The sequence below is a fragment of the Pogoniulus pusillus genome, chromosome 22 (assembly GCF_015220805.1).
Source record: "Pogoniulus pusillus isolate bPogPus1 chromosome 22, bPogPus1.pri, whole genome shotgun sequence".
In the NCBI taxonomy this organism is placed as follows: Eukaryota; Metazoa; Chordata; class Aves; order Piciformes; family Lybiidae; genus Pogoniulus; species Pogoniulus pusillus.
The window spans coordinates 22626092-22648152 of NC_087285.1; the positions used below are offsets into that span (position 1 = coordinate 22626092).

General features: G+C 56.1%; 1 protein-coding gene across 1 annotated transcript in view; it reads right to left on the minus strand.

Moving 5' to 3' along the window:
- Positions 1 to 15791: 15791 nt before the first annotated feature.
- Positions 15792 to 22061, minus strand: part of JADE2 (jade family PHD finger 2) — a 75787-nt gene continuing 69517 nt past the window's right edge. The window contains 2 exon segments of the mRNA XM_064161341.1: positions 15792 to 19819; positions 19822 to 20280. Coding sequence (XP_064017411.1) covers positions 19443 to 19819; positions 19822 to 20280 — 836 coding nt within the window. The 3' untranslated portion in view covers positions 15792 to 19442.

Consider the following 22061-nt stretch of genomic DNA (forward strand, 5'->3'; position numbering starts at 1 on the left):
CACAAGTCTGCTTGAAGTCAAATCGTTCTCCTGTTGGCACTGCCAGAGGAGCTGCTCCTCACCAAAGTCCAGTGTTCCTGTTGCCAACGTGCTCAGATTTTGTGGGGGTAACTTCACTGTGAGTTATGGATTTAGGAATAATCCCCTGGTGAGGATATGGGACTTGTTTGCACATAGCCAAGCCACGCTTTGCCCTGGTGCCTCAGTGTGGACTTGAGTGTTCTGTTTGCAGTGCTCTGCCTGCTCAAAAGCATCATTTGCATAATAAACTGCAGCAGAAAAGCTGAAGATGGAAGTCTAAACATGTTCTTCCTGTGGTGTTTGTTGTTGTGTTATCCCATCCCATGCTTCCAACCAAAGTATGGGCAATAGAAAGTCAACTCCTGCCTTGGACTGTGGAGAAAAGGAGCTTTAAAGTCTTGCCAAGTGCTGGTGGTGGGGAGCACTGAGTTGCTCTGGTGCAGGGCCTGGGTTTGAGCTTTGTCACTTGCTGTAGTAGGCTCTGCCAGCATTTCCATGTCTGTGTGCATGGAAGTGAATCTTCTCCCTGGGAAATGCTTTAAGCATGGAAAAAAGGCCACTTCCTTTCTTGAGATGTTAAAATGAGATGAGAGGATCTGATCTCACAGGTGAATGAGGCTGCTGTAGAGTCCAGCTGCCCTCTAGGATCATTGGTGTTAGTGATGGGGCTGCATCCAGTGAGGTTTGCTGCTGGGGTAGATGCTCCTCAAGCTGAGTCTTGGCCCTGCTTGGCATGGCCCCTGGCCAGGCCTGTCCATCTCTTTGTGCCACATGAGTGCTCCCCACTTGCAGCTCTACCTCCTCAGAAAGCATTTGCTGAAAGAAGCGAGCTTGCTTGCCTACTCCTGGCCCAAAAGCAGCAGGGGCTTTGGTGGCTGCAGTCAGGTAATGATTCCCAACCAGTGAAGGATCCCTCGGCTTTCTCATGCCCCAGTGCTCCTGCCAAGTGTCCCATAGGAGTAGCAAGTTTGTGGTAATAGTTTGGAGCCTTTGATTCCTTTCAGTCCAGGACCTCAAAGCTTTCTGCCTGCTGATGCTGCTTCAACACCCGTGTGGGTTAGAGGGCTCCTGCTGGCCTCCTTTAGCCTGTGGTGAAGGTGAGGCCCAGGGGCGCTTGGTTGTATTGGGTCACTGCCAGAGTAAGAAGAGGTCTCGTGGTGCCACCAGTGACACTGAATGAAAGAATTCCCCCCTGTACCTGAGCGCTGTGGCGGCAGAAGCCTTTGCCACGTGCAAGCCATGGAAGATACTGCGCAAAGCAGGCACAGGTTGATGACTTTTTGGGGTCACCCCCTCTGCATTCATGGCAGAAGTGCTGCTCTCAGTGCGCACCATTCCCTGCCAGCTGTGCTGCTCCCAACTAGGACAAGTGTTGAGCAGACAAGGTGAAAACAGCACAAAGCTTGGCATGTGTAGAGTGGTGGCAAGCTGGGATCCGCTTGGGTTTTCTGCCTCTGAACTGTGCCATGCCAATAAACACCACTCAAAGGGTGCCTGCAGCTTTAGGCACTTCAGAATTTCCACTGCTGGGTTAGCTTTTGCCCCTGCAGTGCTGGCACCTCGCTGTCGGTGCTGAGTAACCCAGGAGCAGCTGGAGCAAAGCCCTGGCAGTAGCTTGGAGCAGAGATGAGCTGTTGGGGGCTTTTCTTAGCAATGCAGTGGAACTTGAGTCCCCACGGCCTGGAGGGGACATATCTGGCTGTCGGTGGGTGTACTGTGACAAGCTGCTGCCCTGCGAAGGGGTGGGACTGGTGCTTGTGACAGGCGCAGATGGGGAAGCTGAGCTAGGTGGAACCTGATCGCTCTGCTGAGAGGTTCCGAGGTGGCTCAGGTTCTGCAGCACACGAGGCCAGCTGCTCTTCGAGGAGAAGGCTGCTTGGGGAGGAAGGGCAGGGTTTGGTTTACGTTAGACTTTGTTCAGGCCTCTGTTAAAGGCTTGTTGAAACCTGAAGGCTTTGCTAGCAGCAGGAGGAAGGGTCAGCAGTGGGGCTCTGACACAGGGGCTGCCCCCACAGCTTGCATGGGCAGCTCCAGAAGATACTTGCCCCAGGTCCCAGCTGTGCAGTGAAGGAAGGGAAAAATCTATTGGGTTGCAAAGGGAGAACAGTTAGGAGCAGGGCTCCTAAGGCTGCTTTGCCACGGCTTGCTTGTGGGCTGACTAGTGCCAGGAGTTGGGAATGCTGCTGCTTGTGAAAGCAGAGAGGGGAGAGCAATGGGCTGGTGACAGGAGCTGTGCATGCCGTGCTCCTGCCGCATGTGGCAGCTTGCTGTAAACCTGCCCAGCGCCCTGCAGCTGAGCTGGGCTTAGCTAAGCCACAGAGAACTGCTGCTGGTCCTCTCCCAGCCCTTGCCCGAGGACAAAGGCGAGGTCACTTGTTTTAGAGCACTTGACTTGTGACCAGAGGCCAGCATGAGCTGTACAGCTCAGACCTCTGTCTTAAGCTCTCTTTTATCTGTTGTCACTCAGAGCTGGATTGAGTTCAGCCCAGAGTATGGTTCCAGCCCCAGTGCCTTAGAGCAGGACTTTGGTTTCGGTTCAGCTAAACTGGGATTGCAAAAAGGAGCCTTCTGTGCAGGCCATTCGTTAGTCTCTGTGTCTGGGTTAGATGCAGTCTGACTGGTAGCTAACAGCTATTGCTGTGGTGTGATCTGCTCTGTGCAGCAGCTCTTGCCTGCAATATAGATGTCATCTCTACCATTTAAATATGGATATATATACACACAAGAGGTTTAAAATAAGGCTGTTCAAGATCTGGTTGCTGAGCTGGATTAGCAGGAGACTGCAGAGGACATTTAATGGAAGGAAGCCTCTGCTCCTGGTAGCTTGTAAAGGCTGAAATAAACCAAACCAAACAAGCAGAGTTTGCAGCAGAGAGAATGAAAACTTTCTGCCATGCTGGTGAAGAAACAACCAGGAGAGACCTGGGGAGAAGCCCAGACATGCATCTCCAGAGGGGAGGGCAGCTGCAGCGCTGGGCGCTGCCTGGAGCAGCAGCCTGGGGGCAGAGCTGGTGCTGCAGTTTGCCTTTCTCTAGAGCTCGTGCTCTGTCCCTGGCACCTGGGACTCTTTTAGCACTGCTGGGAGGAAGTTTGGGTGTTCCTGCAAAAGGAGATCTTGCAAGTGTGTCCCCTTGCTCCTCACTGGTGCTTGTGGGAGCTCTGAAGAGCCCCCGGAGGCAGCTATGTTGCTGCGCCATTTGGACCTGCAGATGTCTGTCAGGAGAACCTCTTTGCTTTGGAGTCTATTTTCAGTTCTCCTCCCAACTGCTATTGCCACTTCTGTGACAGCATTTCCTTAGTGAACTTCCTTTTGTGTTCTACTCTGTAATTTGACTTGCCTCCAGAGCTTAAAACCCAACATGAATGGAGCCTCTGTTCCTCAGGCCGGTTTGGGAGAGCCTTTCCTCAGCAGTTCAGTGTTTAAAGTCCCGGGGAAGAAATCCGTAAGGGGCTTGTCTGTCGCCGAAGAAATTCTGCCAGTGTTTCAGAGCCGTTGTCAGGCAGAACTCAGGGGACCATCAGTACAAGATTCCCACCTGGCATCTGCCATTACCTGGGGAGCAGTGAGGGAAAGCAGAGTCAGTGAGTCGCGGTGGCTGGCTGGAGTTCACAGAGCTGCCGCAGGTCTGGCAGCAGAGGACCATGTAACAGAGCCTGCTGCATGTGACTGGGATGGAGACTATTTGTGTCTCTGTAAACATGCCCTGGTGGAATGCACACCATGGAGATGTGCTGCTCAAGTCCTCATCTGACCTGGTCAGCTACTGCAGGACTTGAGCCTCTCTGGGAGACAAAGTGAATTTAACTCCCTGCAGAACAGGGTGCTGCTGGAGAGTGTTCCTTGGGAGGAAAGCAGGTCAAGGAGACCAGGCAGTGTGTTACCAGGTGAGGGGAAGCTGCTGCAAGTGTCTGAAAGCAGGTCAAGGAGACCAGGCAGTGTGTTACCAGGTGAGGGGAAGCTGCTGCAAGTGTCTGAAAGCAGGTCAAGGAGACCAGGCAGTGTGTTACCAGGTGAGGGGAAGCTGCTGCAAGTGTCTGTCATGGTCTTACACAGCCTGTGGACATGAAAGGACTTCACAAAGACAGCAGCTAGGGAAAAGACACGGCAGAACCCTGTGCTCTCCTTGGGGCAGCCCAGAGCTGAAAAGAATTCTGGTTGAAGCAGACCTGTGGCTGAGGCTGGGATCCTTTCTGGGAAAACAGGCAGACAAAAAAGTCTCTCCAGATTGCAAAAGAGGAGGAAAATGTTGTGGGAGAAGTGAGCCACTCGTGCTTAGCGTTGGTATTCCTTGGGTGGTAGTGACGGAGATCTGCATGGCACAAGGCTAACTGGGGCAGGATCAGCTCCTCGCCAGAGCCCTCCTCAGCTATGCCCTCCCCTGCTGCTGCTCTTTTCCGGACGTCCCTCCTGCATCCCTGTCACTTCTGCTCTGCATCAGCTCCAGAGCCCAGCTGCATCCCTGCTGTGAAGGTCAGTGGTGCTCAGTGGCTGTGGCAGGTCTGTCCTGGCACAGCATCTCATCTGGCACTCAGATCAGGTGTAGCTCACTGCCATAGGGAAGCTAAGGCAGCCTTCTTGGGATCCAGAGCCCATTGCCAGAGCAGGGTGAGCGGGCTGTGTGCTGGGTTGCATCAGGCAGGAACTCCTGGGACAAGCAGCAGCCTGCCTGCCTCTGCCTGTGCAGGCAGGTGGGAGGAAAACCAGAGGCTGTCCTGGGAACTGGGGGGAAAAGTCACAGGATCACAGAACTGCCTTGGCTGGAAAAGATGTCAAGGATCAGAGTCCAGCCAGTAACCCAGCACTGCTGAGCCCTCCAGTGAACCAAGTCACACAAGGGGGGCAGCAGAAACATGGAGGGGCATCTAAAAGCCCACTGGGATCCTGGATTGGCTTTTTTTCCTTTTCTTGTCTGAGAAGAGACAGTGGAGCTCCTGGCTGCAGCAAGAGCCTGAGCAGCCTTTGCAGAAACAGATGGTGGCCCTCCCTCCACACAGCAGCCCCAGACCTGCATCAGTGTGTGCCCTCATCTCCCTCCTGTGTAATGAAGCCTGTGGGGCAAGTGTTGAAACCCTCTGCCCTCCCCTTTAGCCCACATTTCTGTATCTCCCCCGGACTCACCTGCTCTCTGTGCCAGTCTCTGGCAGGGCTGGGAGGCTTTGCGCTGAAACTAAACCATGAGCTGAAGTGGGAGGAGCAGCAGCCCTCCACGAAGCCCTCAGTGCTGCAGCCAAGCTAGGTAAGGAGGTGTCCCTCAGGAGTCCAGGCTGGCCTGACACTGCTGCTCAAGGGCCAAAGAAAACCCCAAGCCCCCAGTTCAGCTCAGTCCCTCCTAACCCGTGTTTGTGCTCCATACTGTGTGGCTGGGCAGCCCTGCCCAGCTGCTGGAGATGACTTTGAACTGCTTTTTCTCCACCTGCTGAAGGTGAACAAAGGAAGGTTGGCACTGAGGAGTAGGAGGGCAAGGCAAGCTGAGCCGTGTGAAAGTTCATCGTCAGGGTATGCAGCAGCTCCTGGGGCACCTCACAGAAACCATCCGAGCCGTGGATGTTCTTTTTATTCTTCCCCCAGGTTTTGAAGTGATTTCTTATGCTTTCCTCTTCCACCTCAACGTGAGGAGAGACTTCTTCACTGTGAGGTAGCGGAGTCCTGGAGCAGGCTGCCCAGAGAGGTTGTGCAGTCTCCATCTCTGGAGACTTTCAACACCTCCCTGGATGTGTGGCCTGCCCTGGGTGGTCCTGCTCTGGCAGGGGGTCGGACTGGATGACCTCTGGAGGCCCCTTTCAGCCCCTACCAGTCTTTGATTCTGTGAGTGCTGGTCAAAGCTGCTCTGTCTTGTGCAATCCTCCAGCTCTGCAGATGAGTTCTCAACCCAGGTGAGCCATGATGCGAGGGTGCTGGAGCTGCCTGCTGCTGGTGGTGCTTGCAGCCAGCTCTGCACACACGCAGAGCTCCCTCTGAGTCCAGGCAGCAGTTGGCTGCGGGAGGGGTGAGCCGCGGCAGACGTGCACAGGGAAGTGCAGCACACTGCGCTCAGGGGCCGGGGCTGGGTGCAGATCGGGCTCGGCGGCTGCAGCAGTGCAGCCAGGCTCCTTGGGCCCTCTGGGCTTGTTGATACTTGCTCAGCAGCAGCACACGGGGAGCGTTGCTGAGGCCTAGGTGCAGAAGAAAAGCAGGAGAAGGCCTAGCATTTTACACCTGGAAAGGTTTGGGTTTGCTCATCCTTCGGATGCTGCTACTGCCACCACTGCTTGCTGGGCAAGGTTGATGTAGCTGCAGCTGGCAGAGAGGAGTCTGGCTCCAAAAGAGCTCCTGTGGACTTGGCTTTCCAAAGGATTCAGATATGATCCGTGTAAGAGCTTCAGTGAAGCTGATCATTTGGATGGGGTCTCCTTTGCCCTGTGAATTCAAGCCACAGAACTGTAGAATTGCCTTGGAAGAGACCTTTAAGGTCAAGCCCAGCTGCCAACCCAACAGTGCCAGGTCACCACCAAGCCATGGCCCTTGGCACCACATCCTCACAGCTTTTCAGTCCCTCCAGGGTCAGGGATGCTGCTAGTTCCCTGGGCAGCCTCTTCAGCGCTTGACAGCCCTTTTGGAGAAGACATTTTTCCTAACCTTCAACCTAAGCCTCCTCCACTGCAGCTCTTGAGGCCATTTCCTCCCACCCTATCACTTGTTCCTAGGGAGCAGAGCCCAGCCCCTACCCGGCTCCAGCCTCCGTTCAGGGAGCTGCAGAGGGCAATGAGATCTGCACTCAGTCGCCTCTTCTCCAGGCTGAACACCTCCATTCCTTCTGCTGCTCCTCACCAGCCCTGCTCTCCTGACCCTTCACCAGCTTCATTACCCTTCTGTGGGCCCACTCCAGCCCCTCAAAGTCTCTCTTGTAGCAAGGGCCCCACAACAGGTCCTTGAATACTGCTCATCCCACTAAGGAGCAGCTCTGATCACCAACCCTGCTCCCAGTGCTGCAGCAGGAGCAGGCAGACTCTTGTCTCTCTAAGCAGCAGATGGGCAGCGGATGTGGCTCCTGTGACCGCCGAGGCAAAGGGACAGAGCCCTCTGGACTCACCATTGGGCAGCAGCAGAAGCGAAGGGAAGCTGAACCAGCCATGAGCCAGGGCAGCAGTGAGGTGCCAACGTGTTGGTAAGTGAGGGCAGGCTGCCATCGCCTCCTTGAAGCCTGCTGCCTCTGGGGTCTTGGTGATGCAAACGTGAGTCACAGTTCAGAACAATAGCTGCTGCTGCTTCTAACATGGCCTGGGCTGAGGCACAGGCAGGTTTTTCAGAAGCTGAAGTTAATGAAGTTAGGGAAAGGCACAAAAGGAGAGGCCATCTTTAACCCTGTGTTGGCAGGAGTCAGTGTTCCTCTAAGGAGCAGGGCGGTGGGTTGGACTGTGCCTGCTTCCACCCCTGGAGTCTGCATTCAGGTAACCAGAGCAAAAATCCCAGAAGATTCTTCTCAGACACCTGTGGCCGTGGCACTCTGGGACATGGTTTGGTGCCCATGGTGGTGCTGAACTCCATGATCCTGGAGGTCTTTTCCAACCGCCACAGTGAGCTTTAAATGTGATGTATCATCTCCAACAGCATCTCAGACAACGCTGAGTTGCAGCCATCTGAGTGCATCAGCTCCACTGCCCTCTTTTGCTTGTCCATCTTAAGGTGTAAGGTTGGTGCTGCTGAGTGAAGGGTGGCCCAGTTGCAGGTGGGCTGCTCTTGGGGTGGGAGGTGCTTCTGTTTCCTCCAGCAAGGCTGGGATATGCCACCCCTGCAGTTTCCATGGCCCACAAATGTCCTTTTTAGGTATCCAGTAGAGTTTTGTGGCAGAAAGCAAGGATCTGAATGCAAATATGTGCAGTTAGTTTAAGGGTTTAATTAAATCAGACCAATTAGGGAAGGAGGAGGTGAGTCCAGTCTGTCAGTATGAACAGCCTGGTCAGAGTCAGCCAAACTGTGCCTGAGCTCCTGTCTTAGAGTCCGAGAATGACTTGGGGTGGAAGGGACCCCGAGGAGCACCTGCTGCAGCCTTGCCAGGTGATGCTGTGGCTGAAACCAGCTGGCCCAGCACCCTGACAGGCTGAGTCTTCAAACTGCCCAGTGCAGGGCACTCCACTGCTTCCCTTGGGAGGGGATGGCAGCCTCCAGCTGCTCTCATGGGGAAACCTTTCCTTCTGGAGGGCGATGGGAACGTCCCCACAGCGACTCGTGCACATCACCCCTTGTCTTTTCCATGGGAGTCCTTGTGCAGAGAGGGAGTCTCGCTCCCCCTGGTAGCCTCCCTTTTGTCCTCCTCCATGGAGATCAGGTCTGCCCTAAGCCTCCTCTTCTCCAGGCTGAGCAGCCCCAGCTCTCTGAGCCGTTCCTCACATGGGGGCTGCCAGTCCTCTGCCCATGCCCGTGGCCCTTCTCTGGACAAAGGCTGTTCACATGACGGGAGGCGAGTTCCTAACGCTCTGCCCCAGCCCTCCGCACCTTGCTGAGTTTGAAGGAGAAGGTTTGGGTCTTGCTCAGGGCTGCTGCCATCTCCCCTCCACGGCGCCGACGCAGCTGTCTCCTCTGGGGCTTGCTGCTCTCTCTGCTTCCCATCCGTAGGTGGCAGCAGGATCTAAAATCTTTAACCTCGGCACCGGTGGCTTGCAGGAGCTGGGGAGCGGCGCCGCAGCGTCCAGAACTTCGTGCCTGGAGCTGCTGTGAGGAGCTAAAGGCCTTTTGCAGCTCCCTGCCGACCTGCTCTGTGAAGACAAACGGAGGAGAGTCCACCTCGGGGTAGGAAAAGGCCTTTGAGTACCTGTCCTGGGGCAGCTCAGCCTGGCGAAAAGCAGCCCCTTCGTCCGGGCAGCTCCCAGCAGAGGCACCTGCAGCTTGCTGCCAAAGCAGCGACCCACGAGGGAGTTTGCTCAGGCTTAAGCTGCTGCTGCCGTTCCTGCACGTCTCTGCCTGCCTTGGGGCATCTTTCCTCTCTCCGGCTGCCTCAGCCTCAGGTGGCGCTACCCACAGAGTGCGGACAGCTCGGTCAGGCTTGGCTGCCTGATCTCCTTGCTGCCGCTGGCTGAGACGGAGCACATCCACAGACGGGTGCCCTGCTCAGCTGCGCCCTGAGGAATTCTCTCTTCCTCTAGGTGAACACAGCCGAAGCCACGTCTCCTGCCTCTGCATGGGAAGAGGCCAATTTCCCACTTAAAGACGTCTGACACAAGACAAGGCGAGAAGGGGCTTGAGGGGCTGGCCATGCCAGTGGCACTGCTGGGGTGTGGGGCCCTCGTGCTGGCACCTGGGGGTTATTGCTGCCACCGGGACCTGTGCATCTGCGGGGCCCAGCTCCGAAGCAGGCTCAGCTGCTCCGGGCCGGGCTGGTGCTGCCGCCGGAGCTGCCCCTCTGGCGCCGCGCAGCAGCCAGCGGTGAGCAGCGGTGGCTCCGCCAGAGCAGCAGCAGCTCCCCCGGGTGCCGCTGCCCATTGCAGGTGACAGGAACGTGAGGCTGAGGTGACCACGGGGTGAGTGTTTGGTGTCTGACCAGACGAGCCGGTGACCTCGGGCTAGTTTGCAGTGGCCTCTGGTCAGAAGCCACCAGAACGTGGGGTAGGGAGAGGGGTCCTGCCTGGGTGGTGGAGGCTGTGTGGAAATAGGACCTCTGCAGTGGTCTGCCTGGATCTGAGGGGCTTTAGCCCTTTCCTACTCCAGAGGATTCCCAAGGGATGCTTTCCATGTCAGATGACTGCAGGGGCTTGCTGCAGTCCTGTCTGGCCTGATCTGGGCAGGTGGGGAAACCCTCAGCCTCTGCCAGCCTGCTGGTCCCAGGCACTCAACAGGACATCTCAGTACTGAGAAAGCACAGCTCCTCACAAGAAGGCACTGGTGCTGGGGTGGGAAGAACCCCCTCAGTCAGAAAAGACCTCTGAAAACAGGAGCTGCTCATCAAGGGAAGCTCTCCGGGAGCCTTCTGCACCGCGCCAGAGCCAAGGCGCAGTGCTCAGCGAGCTGTGTGCGACGCCGGGGGGCAGCTGAGCTCTGGCTATGCCGTCTGAAGCCAGCTGGCCCAGAGCTACCGCACAAACCCCTGACCTGCAAAGCACAGCCGCTGCCTGCTGAGAGCGGCGGCCGGGAAGGAAGGGAGGCAGGAGGCCGCCGGGAGCTGCCGGGAAGCGCAGGAGGCTCTGTGGAGCTGGCTCCCTTCAGCGGCCGTGGGCAGAGCGCTGGATCCTGCGCCCCGGGCTGGCAGCAGCGGCGCCGTGCCCAGGTGACTCACGGGCTCCACGGGGAAGGGGATGCTCTTGGTGCCACGCAGTGACGCCTTCCTCTCCCCCTTCCCCAGCTGAGGGTGCCAAACCTGCGCTGAAGTGAAGCGCTGGCCCTGGGGAAAGGACAGGTGGCACCTGGGTGCAGGCTGCCCAGGTGGAGTCACTGTCCCTGCAGGTGTGGCCGTTGCCTGGGGCTATGGTTGAGGCCCTGCACCTGCAGACATTCAAGCCTTGATATGGCCCTGGGCAGCCCGGTCTGGTTGGAGGTGTTTCTGTGCCTGCAGGGAGATTGGACAAGATGCCCATGGAGGGTCCCTTCCAACCTGATGCATTCTACAATTCTATGATCCTGCCATGCTGCTGAGCTGTGCTGAGCTGTGACAGGGCTCAGCTGTGCAGGGCATGCAGGCTGGGAACTTTGGGCCAGTCATTTGAGGAGCAGAGATGGGGCTGGGCTGCCTGCAGCAGTGTGGGCTTTCTCTTTAGGTTTACATTTGAAGATGTCACAGACCTAGAAGGAAATTCCTCCATGCAGGAGCTGAGCCTCTCAGACTTCTCACTCAGATGGGGACCAAGAGCATCCTAAAAGGGGCTGCAGCACCTGTGGGAGGCAGGCTTGGGAGCAGAGGGGGCTGACTGGCACAGATCCCAGGTAGAGCTGGTGTCAGCCCTTTGCTGCCTCCTCACTGCCTTCTCCTGGGCATGGGTGCAGCCCCCTGGGGTTCCCGTGTTCCAGGAGTTCCCCAGCAGCAGTTTCATTCTGACTGGGCCTGTCGCAGAGATGGGGCTGTCTGTTGGTGATGAACCAGCTCAAGGCTGGCATGGTCTCCTGATGAATGTGTTGGCCTCTTCCTTCTGCACCCAGAAGGAACAGCAAAAAACAGCATCTCAGCTGCTGAATGAAAGCCAGAGAGGGAAGAAAGGGGAAGAAAACCCCACTGATGTACCCAGACTGGCTCCCCTCGCTGAGGGCACCTCACCTCTGCATGGTGTCCAGCTCTGCTTTAGCTCTGCTGACTCCTGGGACATGAGGTGCTTCTGCCAGAGCAGCTAATGCCCCTGTCCTCCGACTGAGCTTCCTTGTGCCAGTCCAGAACAACCCTCCTGGTGAAGCTTACCACCCTCAGCAGTACCTTTCATGTTGCCCCCAAGGTGCCTGGGTCAAAGCTTCCCTTCTTGTAGAAGGTGATCAGAGGGCAGCACCATGGAAGCTGAGCAGCTTTCCTTTACCTTCCTGCTGTTTGCCACCAAACCCAAACACAACCCTGCAAGCAGAGCTGCAGTAGATACTCTGAGGCAGCCTTTGCTGGGTTCCTCAGTGGGTTGGCATGTTGTGCCCTGCACTTGAGAGGCTCTTTTCCATCTTTTCTGCTGAGATGTGCCAAGCTGCAGAGGAGAGGTGGACAAGGAGGGCTAGAGCAATAAAAAATCCCAGAATTGGCTTTTTTCCCCTTTCCAAATGCTGTACTTGTCATGTGGGAAGCAACCCCATGCCTTGCCCCTCCGTGTAGGTTACTCAGTGTGTTTTCCTTGTCCCCTGCTCGTGCTGATGCTGCTCATCCTTCTGTTATTGCAGATGCTGCAGAGGCAACCACCCTGAAATGTCACAGCTGCAGATCTCTATCGCACAGATAAGTTGCTGTGGTTAAACAAGGAACTGCTCAGCATCTAAATGTTAGGTAAAAGACAACAAACTGCAAGAACAGGAAGAGCACAGAGCACAGCAGCCGTGGGGTCTGCAGCTCTGCCCAGCCAGGGAAGCTGTGAGTGGCCCAGGCTGACAGCCACGCTGGTCTCACTGGCCCTTAGATCTGTAGAGCTCAGCCCCCAGGCTGGTGGAGGAGATCATCCCTCTGAGGTTTAGAGCTGATCCCAAGGAATCACACAGAATCACTTTGGTTGGAAAAGGCCTTCAAGACCATCAAGCCCAACCATTATCTAACTCTCCCAGGGCCACTGCTACATGGTGTCCTTGAGCACCATATCTTGGTGGCCTTCAAATGCACCCAGGGATGGTGATCCAACCACTTCCCTGGGCAGCCTTTTCCAGTCTTTGATAACCTTTCTGGTACAGAAGTTTGTCCTCGTGTTCAACCTAAACCCGCCCTGGTCTGCCTTGGTGCCTCTTCCTCAAGGCAGCCGAGGAGCAAGCAATAGGGCAGGTTTGCTGGGGTCCGCAGCTCGACTCCTTTTCCAGCTGTGGAAGACAGCTGCCAGCGGGAGGTGGCAGAGACAGCTCCCTCGGTGTTAGGTGGGGCAGTTCCCTCTTGCTCGCCCACTCGTCTCTGACGCTGGGGCTGGAGAATGCTGCACACAGGTGGCAGGTGGGCTGCTGAGAGGTGGCTGCCGTCGCTGGCGCTGTGGGGGAGACGTGGCCGCCCTTGGCGTGCTCCTGGCTGTGCCGGTGCCAGGCTGTGCCCACGTCGCTCCCAGCACCCAGCTATTTATAGCAGCTCTTCCTCCTGGTGTGTTCACGGCAGCCGCTTTAGAGCTGCTGTCTAGCACATGCAGGAGACTGCGGGGCTGCTTCAGATCCAGGAGTGACCAAATCCTCATGGCTTGGCACACAACCTGGCGCTCGCCATGCTCGGGAACAGCTGCACTGCTGTGCTGTGCCTCGGCAACCCCACGCCTCAGAGAGCCTAGCAAAGCAGCTGGAGAAGGGCTGGTAGGGCACAGGGGGTGCCCGTCCCCAACCTGCCTGTGGCCATGCAGGGCTGTGCCTGGCCCTGTGCTGCTCAGGAAGCTTCTCCCTGCGAGCTGCACTTCCAAACTGGGTTGCAGGCAGCTCGGTCCCCAGAGATAGCCAGAGGCAGCCCGTGAGGGGAGGACTGGGCCACCTCAGGTCTGCATGCTGGTGTCTCTGGGGGCCGAGGCCTCCTGTGTCCCCAAGGGTGGCTCAAGGTACAAAGGTTGGCATCTTCTGTGCTTTATCCCCCAAACCTAGTCTCGGGCTGGAGCCGTGAAGGCTGCCGGCTCCCCCCTTTGGGGAATGCTGCACGGATCCTGCTGGTTTAGCAAGGGCAGGGATTTACCCCCCGCGCAGCCTCAGGGTTATTCCTGGTCTCCCCCACCCCAAACATCTATTTTCGGCTGGCTGTGCTTGGAAAGACTTTCAGTACCTTGTTTTCCTCAGGGAATTCTCGCCCTTGCAGGGTGCCCGAAGCAGCTGGGAGCACTCCAGCCTGCACAGGAGGATGCCTGGATGGAGGCAGATCTTGTGGCAGGTCCAGGCCTGCACACGTGGCTGATGTCCCACGGCAGTCCTGAATAAACACAGACTCTCTCCTGAGAGCATTCCCAGGAGTCACGGCTGTGGCTGTGTTACTTTGCTTTCTGCCCTGCTGCTTCCCGGGAACGTCCCCAGCCCATTGATCAGAGCACGTCCAGCTCACCGCGGGGCTGCTAATGACCCAGCTGCAGCAGCGATATTTTAACCTCTGCCGGTGCTCAGTGTCAGCTTTATAAAGCACCACTTAGAGCAGAGCACAGGCAGTCAATTATTTTAATCTTTATTGCATCTGAACGTGCAGCAGCTGCTCCTGAGCGACACCGCCACAGCTGCTGCTCAGCACACTGCCTTGGGCTGGGGAGCGCCAGCCCACCGCTTTGGGAAGCTCCATCCCACCTCTTTAGGAAGCTCCATCCCCCCGCTGCACACCCCAGGGCTCACGTCTCCAGACAACGCCTCCAGCATCTGACTTCGGAAGGGCTCTACCTCCCTCCTCCCTGTTCATCCCCCTCTTTAGGTTGCCCTTCGCATGATTTGCACCCCCGTGCAGACAAGGCTCAGGATCAGCACCCACACATCATCCCATGGATGAGGGACAGGTACGAGCAAAGCCAGAGGCTCACTCTGTGCCCTCACAACCACCTGGCTGGGGGTTGAGGACCTCCCCACCATGACTCAGGGGATAGTCTCCAGCACAGGGAGCCAGCAGCGAGAGCTGCCTGCAAGCAAACCCAGTCCCACCTCCTTACTGCTACTTCCCAGGCTAACCTCCATGAGTGAAGGTTAAAGCTTCTGTGTCACACACCTGAGTCTGCTTTATCTGGGACCTCAGATGGATGGGGAGTGAGTTTGGGATGGGCGAGATGTCGATGCAGAGGCAGCACTTGTGGAGCCCAGGGTCAGTGTTGGCTGGAATGGAATTTTCCTCCTGTTTTGTGGTTTAGTCACAGTTTGTTTATTTTTCAGTCTTGCTTTTCTTTTTCCTATTCATCTGCTGCAGTCACAGCAGCCACATCACAGCCCTACATGGGAATGCAAGACCAAGGAACTATTTTTAGCAGAGAAAATGTCTCCCCTAAATGTATTCTCTTTGGAAGAGTGAACACTAAATCCACACTGGTGGCAGCAGTGACGCCGATGCACAAGTGCAGAGCCAACATTTTGCATGCTTTGCACCACCAGCACTTGATGACACTCAGTAAACTCCCACCCCGCTCCAGGGTAAGCTGAAGGGAAGTGAATTCATTTTCACATCTGCTGCTGCTGCACTGTCAGCAGGACATATCTGACCCGTTGGTGTTTATGGTGGGTCCCACAGTGCTCAAGCAAAGCATGCAGGGGATAGCCCAACCTTGCTTTACAGCAATTTGGCACACCACCTGTGGTGAGGGTACGAGGGGCAAGCCACAGGAAAACCCTGTGTGCTGTCAGTGCCTACAAAGAGTGAGTCATAACAAGAAGAGCTCGTTTGGCAACTTCCCTGGGCAAGTTTTGCTTTGCCTGGGCTGCAGGAGAAGGACAATGTAGAAGGCCAGTGTGGTCTCCTCCTTTACTTGTCAGCATTTGGGTTCATTCTCATGCCTGTTCCCACAACACAGCCAGCCAGACTGGAAGCATCTCACTGAAACTTCACTGCAGCCTCCATTTGGGGAGCTGTAGAGACCAATGAGGTCTCTCCTCAGCCTCTTTTTCTCCAGGCCAAACACCCTCAGCTCCCCCTCCCCAGCCCTGTTCTCCAGACCCTTGCCCAGCTTTGCTACCTGTCTGTGGACCTGCTCCATCCCCTCTAGGTTCTTCTGAAGGCAGTATTTGAGGCGCTGCCTCACCAGGGGGACAATGCCTGCCCTGGTCCCTCTGGTCACCATTGCTGATCCAAGCCAGCATGCCAGTGGCCTTGGCCGCCTGGGCACAGCCTGGCTCATTTTCAGCTGGCTGTTGACCAATACCTTTCCTCAGCCTTCCTGTAGGGCTCCTCTGCACAGTGAAATGCAGCACTAAGGGCTCCCTGGGGCCTTCTCTTCTCCAGGCTGAACAACTCCAATTCCTTCAGCCTGTCTTCATAGGAGAGGTTCTCCATCCCTTTGATCATCTTGGTGGCCTCCTCTAGACCCTCTCCATCAGTCCACGTCCCTTGTTGAGGGTCCCATAGCTCTACACAGCACTGCAGGTGAGGTCTCAGCAGAGCAGAGGGGCAGGATGCCCTCTCACCTGCTGTCCACACACTCTGGATGCAGCCCAGGCTGCTCTTGGGCTGCCAGGGTGCTGTGTGTGTCCCTCCTGAGCGACACCAACACCGGGACACAGAAAACACTGCTTTATTGACTGCATTTGCAACACACTGAGGGATGCAGAGGGGCTGTTTGTCGTCTGTGAGCGATGGGCCATGGTCCCGAGGTGTATTAAAGCATACACTGTATCTGAACAGGATGGAGAGAATGGCAGACAGAGCTATTCCAAGGCAACACAGAGAGCATGCATCATACAGTCACACAGAACGAGGTTGGTAACAGTATATTGCTTTAAGGATTAACTAACATGGAAAATGTACAAAAAGGAGAAATAGGTTTTTGCATTAATGAAAAATACTTTTTTTTTTCTCTACAAAGGAATTTCTAATACAAGAAAATAAATATTGCAACATAAGCCAAAAATAATTTAAAATTGCTCTTTTCAATATATTTTTCAATATTTCTCTTTTCTATTAACAAATGGCACATCACGTTCTTTGAAACAAAGAAAGCAGGGGGCGGCGCCCCCCGCGACATTCATATCGTTTCCTGTAACTGATGTGAAGTGGGTTGGTTTGGATGCAGGATGGACAAACCGGGGCGGGGAAGCTCCTTGAAGAACAACCAACCCTCACACCCTGCCCTGCAGCAGCTGCTCCTGCATCCCACCTCCGTCCTGCTCCCCTCCCCGCCACGGGGTGAGGGCCGTGGGACGGCAGGCAGCTAGACTCCCCAAAATAGGTGCAAGGGGCAAGAAAGGATGTGGGCAATGGCCGTGGCCCTGGGGCTGTCCTCGGGAGCTCCTGCAGCTGTGGGGGCTGGGGCGATGCTGGGGCTGAGCTCCGGGAGCAGGGCAGGATGCTCTTTGCGTCCTCATCTCCATTTCAACAGCTGCTGCTTCTCCAAGGAAACAGCTCCCTGTACAGTGCAAATGTCAGTTCCTGCCGTTTATACATCTTAAAAGACAACATTTCCCTACCAAAATAAACCCTTTTCTTTCTATTAATTTCAAAATACATTTATAGCAACATCAAAAATATTCTCCTTAATACATTTGTCTCTCCTGAACCCCGACGACGTGGTGGGCAGGGGATGCGCTGGGGTGACCATCACCATCCCGCTCTGTGCAGCCCTGCCATGTCTCCCGCAGACCCTTTCTACCTCTCTGTTCCCTGGGTTTGCCCTGCCCCACTACTGCCCCCCGAGCTTCCCCCGCTGGAACCATCTCCTGCTGGCAAAGCAGGGTGTTCCGGGAAGGCTCCCAGCTGCTTTATTGCCTGCTGCTGGCAGTGCTGGCTTGGTTGTTCTTGAAGGTGTCCCCCTCTTTGTGTTCCCCTGCTGAGCAGACAAGAGGTGCAGAAGCCGATGGATGGAGCTGTGGACAGTGAGATTTGTGGATTGCTTTTTTTGCTTTTTTTAAGTCCATAACTGAGTGAAGCACACGGAAGCAAGATTCATTAAAAGGCAGCATATTGATTATTGTTATGACTCTTATGCTAGGATACTGTAGCTAAAGCTAGCAAGCCTGGTAAGATAAACTAAGTCCTATTTACTGTATTTAACATTATCTGAACATACTGAGCCTTAATTCATGAGCAGAGTTTCATTTCCAACCTCGAGGGATTATGCTAATTTGTAACAAAGTGGTTCCCTTTTGATGATTTTGGTTTTTTTTTTGTTGGTCTTCTTTTTTCTTTTTAATGATTATTTATTTTCTTGCTAGTAACATTTTTCCCATCGGAGGAAGACTCCTCCCCAGGCACGGTCGGTGTCAGCCGGGTTAGTGCTGGGCCGAGCCAGGGCTGGGCACGGACATCCCGCCCGGCGCCCGCCGCAGCCTCTCGCCACGCCTGGGGTGAGCCAGGTTGTCATCGCTTCTCTCTGCTGCAGTCTGATCAATCGGAAGGACTTTGGAAGGCTGATCAAAGGTGATCGACTCTAAAACGCCAGCTGCAGGAGTCTCAGAGTTTCAACGGAAAGCTCACAGTGGAATGAGCACAAAGCACTGGAAATTAAACGGCAGGATGCGGACTCGGAGCAGCAGCATCCCTCGGAGCAAGCCTGGAACCTAGCGCCGCAGCAGTGTGTCATGAGTGTGCCCTCAGTCCCCGCGGGACCCAAGGGCCTCCGATTTCTGGTAGTTTGTTACTGGTTTTGTTTCCATTGTGACAAGTTTCCGGTTTCTGGCTGTGCTGCTTGACTGTCAAATATTCTTTGGCATCCACAAAGCTTCTCTGGCAGACTGGTTCACAACTGCAGGGTGTCTCTCTGGCTAGTGAATGGGTTAACCGGTGGCGGCCCGGGCTGGGTGTGGTCTGTGGTGCGGTTTTGTTTTTGCTCTATTTTTTTTTAGACTTTTTAAAAAATTATTTTTAAAAAACAACAACAACAACAAAAGTTTCAGTGAATTCCTCTTTTTTTTTTTGTAGTTTTTTTTTTTTGTCTGTGTGTTTTTTGTTTGTTCCCTGAGCTCACACTGGGGTCACTCCAATACAACACAAAGCACGACTTGCAACTGTGACCTTTGAAGCCAAAACCGAAGTAATGGTGCAGTTAAGTGCAATCGTGGCAACTCGCCTGACTCGTAGGTACCGTGGGCTTCTCAGCAACAGTTAAGGCTTACTGGGGACATTTTATGCATTAAATTATTGTCATATTTATAATGTCAGCTCCTGTGAATCACCCTCCCACAAGTCAACAGCTTGTAACCAGGATTTAAGGAATTAAAACAAAAGCCAAACCCAACAAACGATGGGGAGGAAGAAACTCACCATTTCCATGGGAGCTTTTGGTAGGAAAACAGAATGGTGATGGCGCAGCCTCTCCACCGCCCCTCGGCGACAGCAGGCTCGGCCCAGAGGCCAAACGTTTCCTTGTGCAAAGGAGACTTCGAAGGAGCCCGCCCGACTCGGCGGGACTCCGGCAGCCGGCGGGGAGAAGCACGGGCAAGGAAAACGTCAGCCAACCTCCCGGGTCGCACCGACCCTGACTCCCCTTGTTTTTACAGGATGTTTTTCTCCCCAGCCTGTTCCACATTTCCACTTCCCAGCTTGCTGCCAGCTACTCAATTCACCTGAGTTAATCACTTTGCCTTTTCTCACTGCCTCAAGGACCTGTGGGGCAGGGCTGGGGAGATTCTGCATCCTGGCCCGTGGACGGATCCCAGTCCGGTGGAAAATGAAGGGAAAGTATCGATCCAGGGGAGCTGTCTTCTAAATCCACAAAGGTAGCACTGTTCCCCCCCCGCCCCAGTCAGCTTTTTGTGCTTTATCATCGTTTATTTCAGCATCGCTTCTTTTCCTTCCTCCTACGCACGCACCCCGGCGGCAGCAACCCTTCCAGCGGCTACCCGACCCTCTGCCGCTCCCTGCTCCGGGGCTCCAACCATCCCGGGCAGGAACCTGCCCCTCGTTAAATAATGCCCGTTAATTAAGCTGTCAGCCCTGCCGGAAGCAACGGGGACCAGCACCCTCCAGCCTCTCAGCACCCTCAGCATCGGTCCTGCAGGGAGCCGGGGAGAGCCTGCGGCTGCCAGGGTGCTTGATGGCGGTGAAGCTGAAGCTGCGTCTCAGGGTGTGGAGGAGAGAAGGACACCAGTGCCAAGGTCCCAGCTATGTACACGTTAAAAATCCCCCTCGCCGCGGCACCAGGCGGAGATCGGACATGGCAGTTGTGAGTGGGCTGAGGCCGCCCCGCGGCGCTGGCGTCGGGGCGGGCAGCAGTTAGGAGGCCAGGATGCTCATCCTGACGATGTCCTCGCCGGCCGCCTCCAGCTGTCCCCGCGGGGCGCGGCGGCCGCGGGCCTCGCCGTCCGAGTCGCTCATCTCGGCATCCGAGCAGTACCCGTCCGTGTGCGCCAGGCGCAGCGCGGCGCCCCCCGCCTTGCTCGCCAGCGGCCTCCGAGCCCCGCGGCTCTCCTTCGGCGGCCTGAAGCGCCCCCCGGCTCTGGGGCTCCCCGAGTCAGGCACTCGGGCCGCGGGGCCGGGCTCCGGCTGCGTGCCGCCAGGCGTCTCCCCCTGCTCCTGGCCGCTGCAGGCCCGCGGCCAGCCCGGGGGCTGAGGCTCGCCGCCCTTCGGGGCCGGGCCTTTCTTGGCCGCCTCTTGCCCTCGCCTGTCCCTCTGCGGTCGCTGGGAAGCTTCCCTGCCCCCTTCTCCGACTTGCTGGGTCTGGAGTCTGGAGTGGATCCAGGCGGGGCGGCATCATCCGACAGGTCGCTGCCGTGGTTAGTCCAGGGCTCGGCGCTCTCCTGCTGGCTCCCGCCCACGCTGGGCTCGCTGCTCCTGGGCAGCTTTTTCTTACTGTTCGTTCTCAGTTTGCTTTTCACTTTCTTTGTGGCCTCGCTCTGCTTGAACGGGGACCTGAGGGAATGGTCCATCATGAAGCTGAGCAAGGTCTCCTCGTCCTGGAGCAGCTCCTCGGAGAGGCCGGGGGTGCTGTCCTCGTGGTGGGCGTTGTTGAGGGACCACTCGCTCATGGCCATGTTCTCGGCAGTGATCTGCACCGACTGCGCCAGCCAGCTGTTGAAGAAAGTCCCGTCGATGGGGAAGGAGGTTGACAAGCCTGTGGAAAATGAGAAGGAAAGATTGCCTCAGATGCCAGGAACGACCATGCTGCCCTTTGACACCAGCACCAGCTGCCCCCAAACGCCCCAATGCACTGCGCCTGGCCAGAGGACAGCCTGAGTCTAGGGCTCTCTGAGGGCACAGCACAACACCCCCAGCGGTGTCCCACATCCAACACTCTGCCAATGAACCTCCCTGGATCCAACCAGAGCAGTGTCCTGCAGCCAGGATGCCAAGTCCCAGCCCGCCTCAGCCTGGGCTGAGTGCTCAAGTGGTGTGAAAACTGCAGAGGAGCAGAGCTGACAGTCTGCAGTGGAGAGAAACCTGCTGCTGATCTCTGAGAGAAGGGCAGCATCATGGCTGGGGCCCAGCAGCAGCAGGAGAAGCACACATCTGCACCAGCACAGCTTCCATCCCCACAACAGAAGCCCAGGGGGACACCAGCAGAGCTGGGTTTACGGATGGAGGAAAAGCTGTGCCTGATCTTTTACTTCAGCCAGGAGCTCTCCTTTGGAAGTCCAGAAATGCCAAGGGCCAAGAGCAGCGGCATGGGCAGGGTGACTTGTGGTGGCAACGCATGCAGAGCTCAGTGGCAGCTCTGCACTACCCTCCCCTGTGAGCAGACATCTAGGATGGGACCCTGCACCCCTACGATGCATGCATGAGCAACCACCAAAGAGGGGACAAACCCTGCACAATGCCAGGGCTGCTCAAGGGCAGTTCTAGGGCAGTTGGATGCCCTCCCTGAGGTGACACTGTCAAGGTGGCAGTCATGCACCTCCTGGCAGGTCACCACGGTCCTTTTGGAGAAGACAGATCCCTGCTCTGCTACTGGGGAGGGGAAGCAACAAGCAGGAATGAGTTCAGGGGATCCTGCTGCCCAGGAGCCCAGCAGCCCAAGGTTGTGCCAGTGAGGGTGATGCCAAGGTTGCCTTTGCCCAGCTCTCCTCTGCCGACTGCAGCCCCAGTTGATGATGCTTCAAGTCCTTAACCAGATCCGGGAAGTTCCAAGAGCCTGGTGAAATTCTGCCTTGGCTGGGCGGTGTCCCCAGCTGAGGGCAGTGCAGCTTTTCTCAGAGGTGCTCCCAGTCCTCCAGTATTTGACAGAATTTGCCCCAGAAGATGCAATGTTCTTCCCAGAGGCAGGATGAGCTCAAAAGCCTCATTTCCAAAGGGGCTTCCCCCACAAACCCAAAACCTCTGAGATGGGCAGAAAACAGTAGGGTCAGGACAAGCAACAGGCAAAGCACAGCAAGACCCCTAGGGTGGCCCAGACCCCCAGAGAAACTCTCTGTACCCCCTAAGAGGGTTTTAGGGAACCCCTGGAATGCCTGAGAGCCTACAGCACAAGCCCTGCACACCCATGAACTCAGCACCTCCTGCCCCACACGCTGCCAGAGGACATCTCGCAGAAACCCAGCTCCATGCAGAACGTTTCTGCAGTTGTCAAGGATCTGGCCAAGAAGACCTTTCTGCTCCCTCTCTTTATGCCTCTCCCCAGGCCAAGCAGTGTTAGCCTGCAGCTGATGGGGAACAGCCAGAGGTTGGTGAAGCATCCTCAGAGACAGGCTGCATCTCCCTGCCCCTTCAGCTAGCTCGGGACATCTCATGTCAGCATCCTGGATGCTCCTGGACCACCAGCACATCCAGTATGTCCCCATGCCCCCCGACAGCACTCACCACACAACACCCAGCCCACGTGCTGCATTCACCACTGGTGCCCAGCACAGGAGCTGCTGGGGCTGGGGTAAGTCTGATTTTATCCCTGGGAGGGGAACT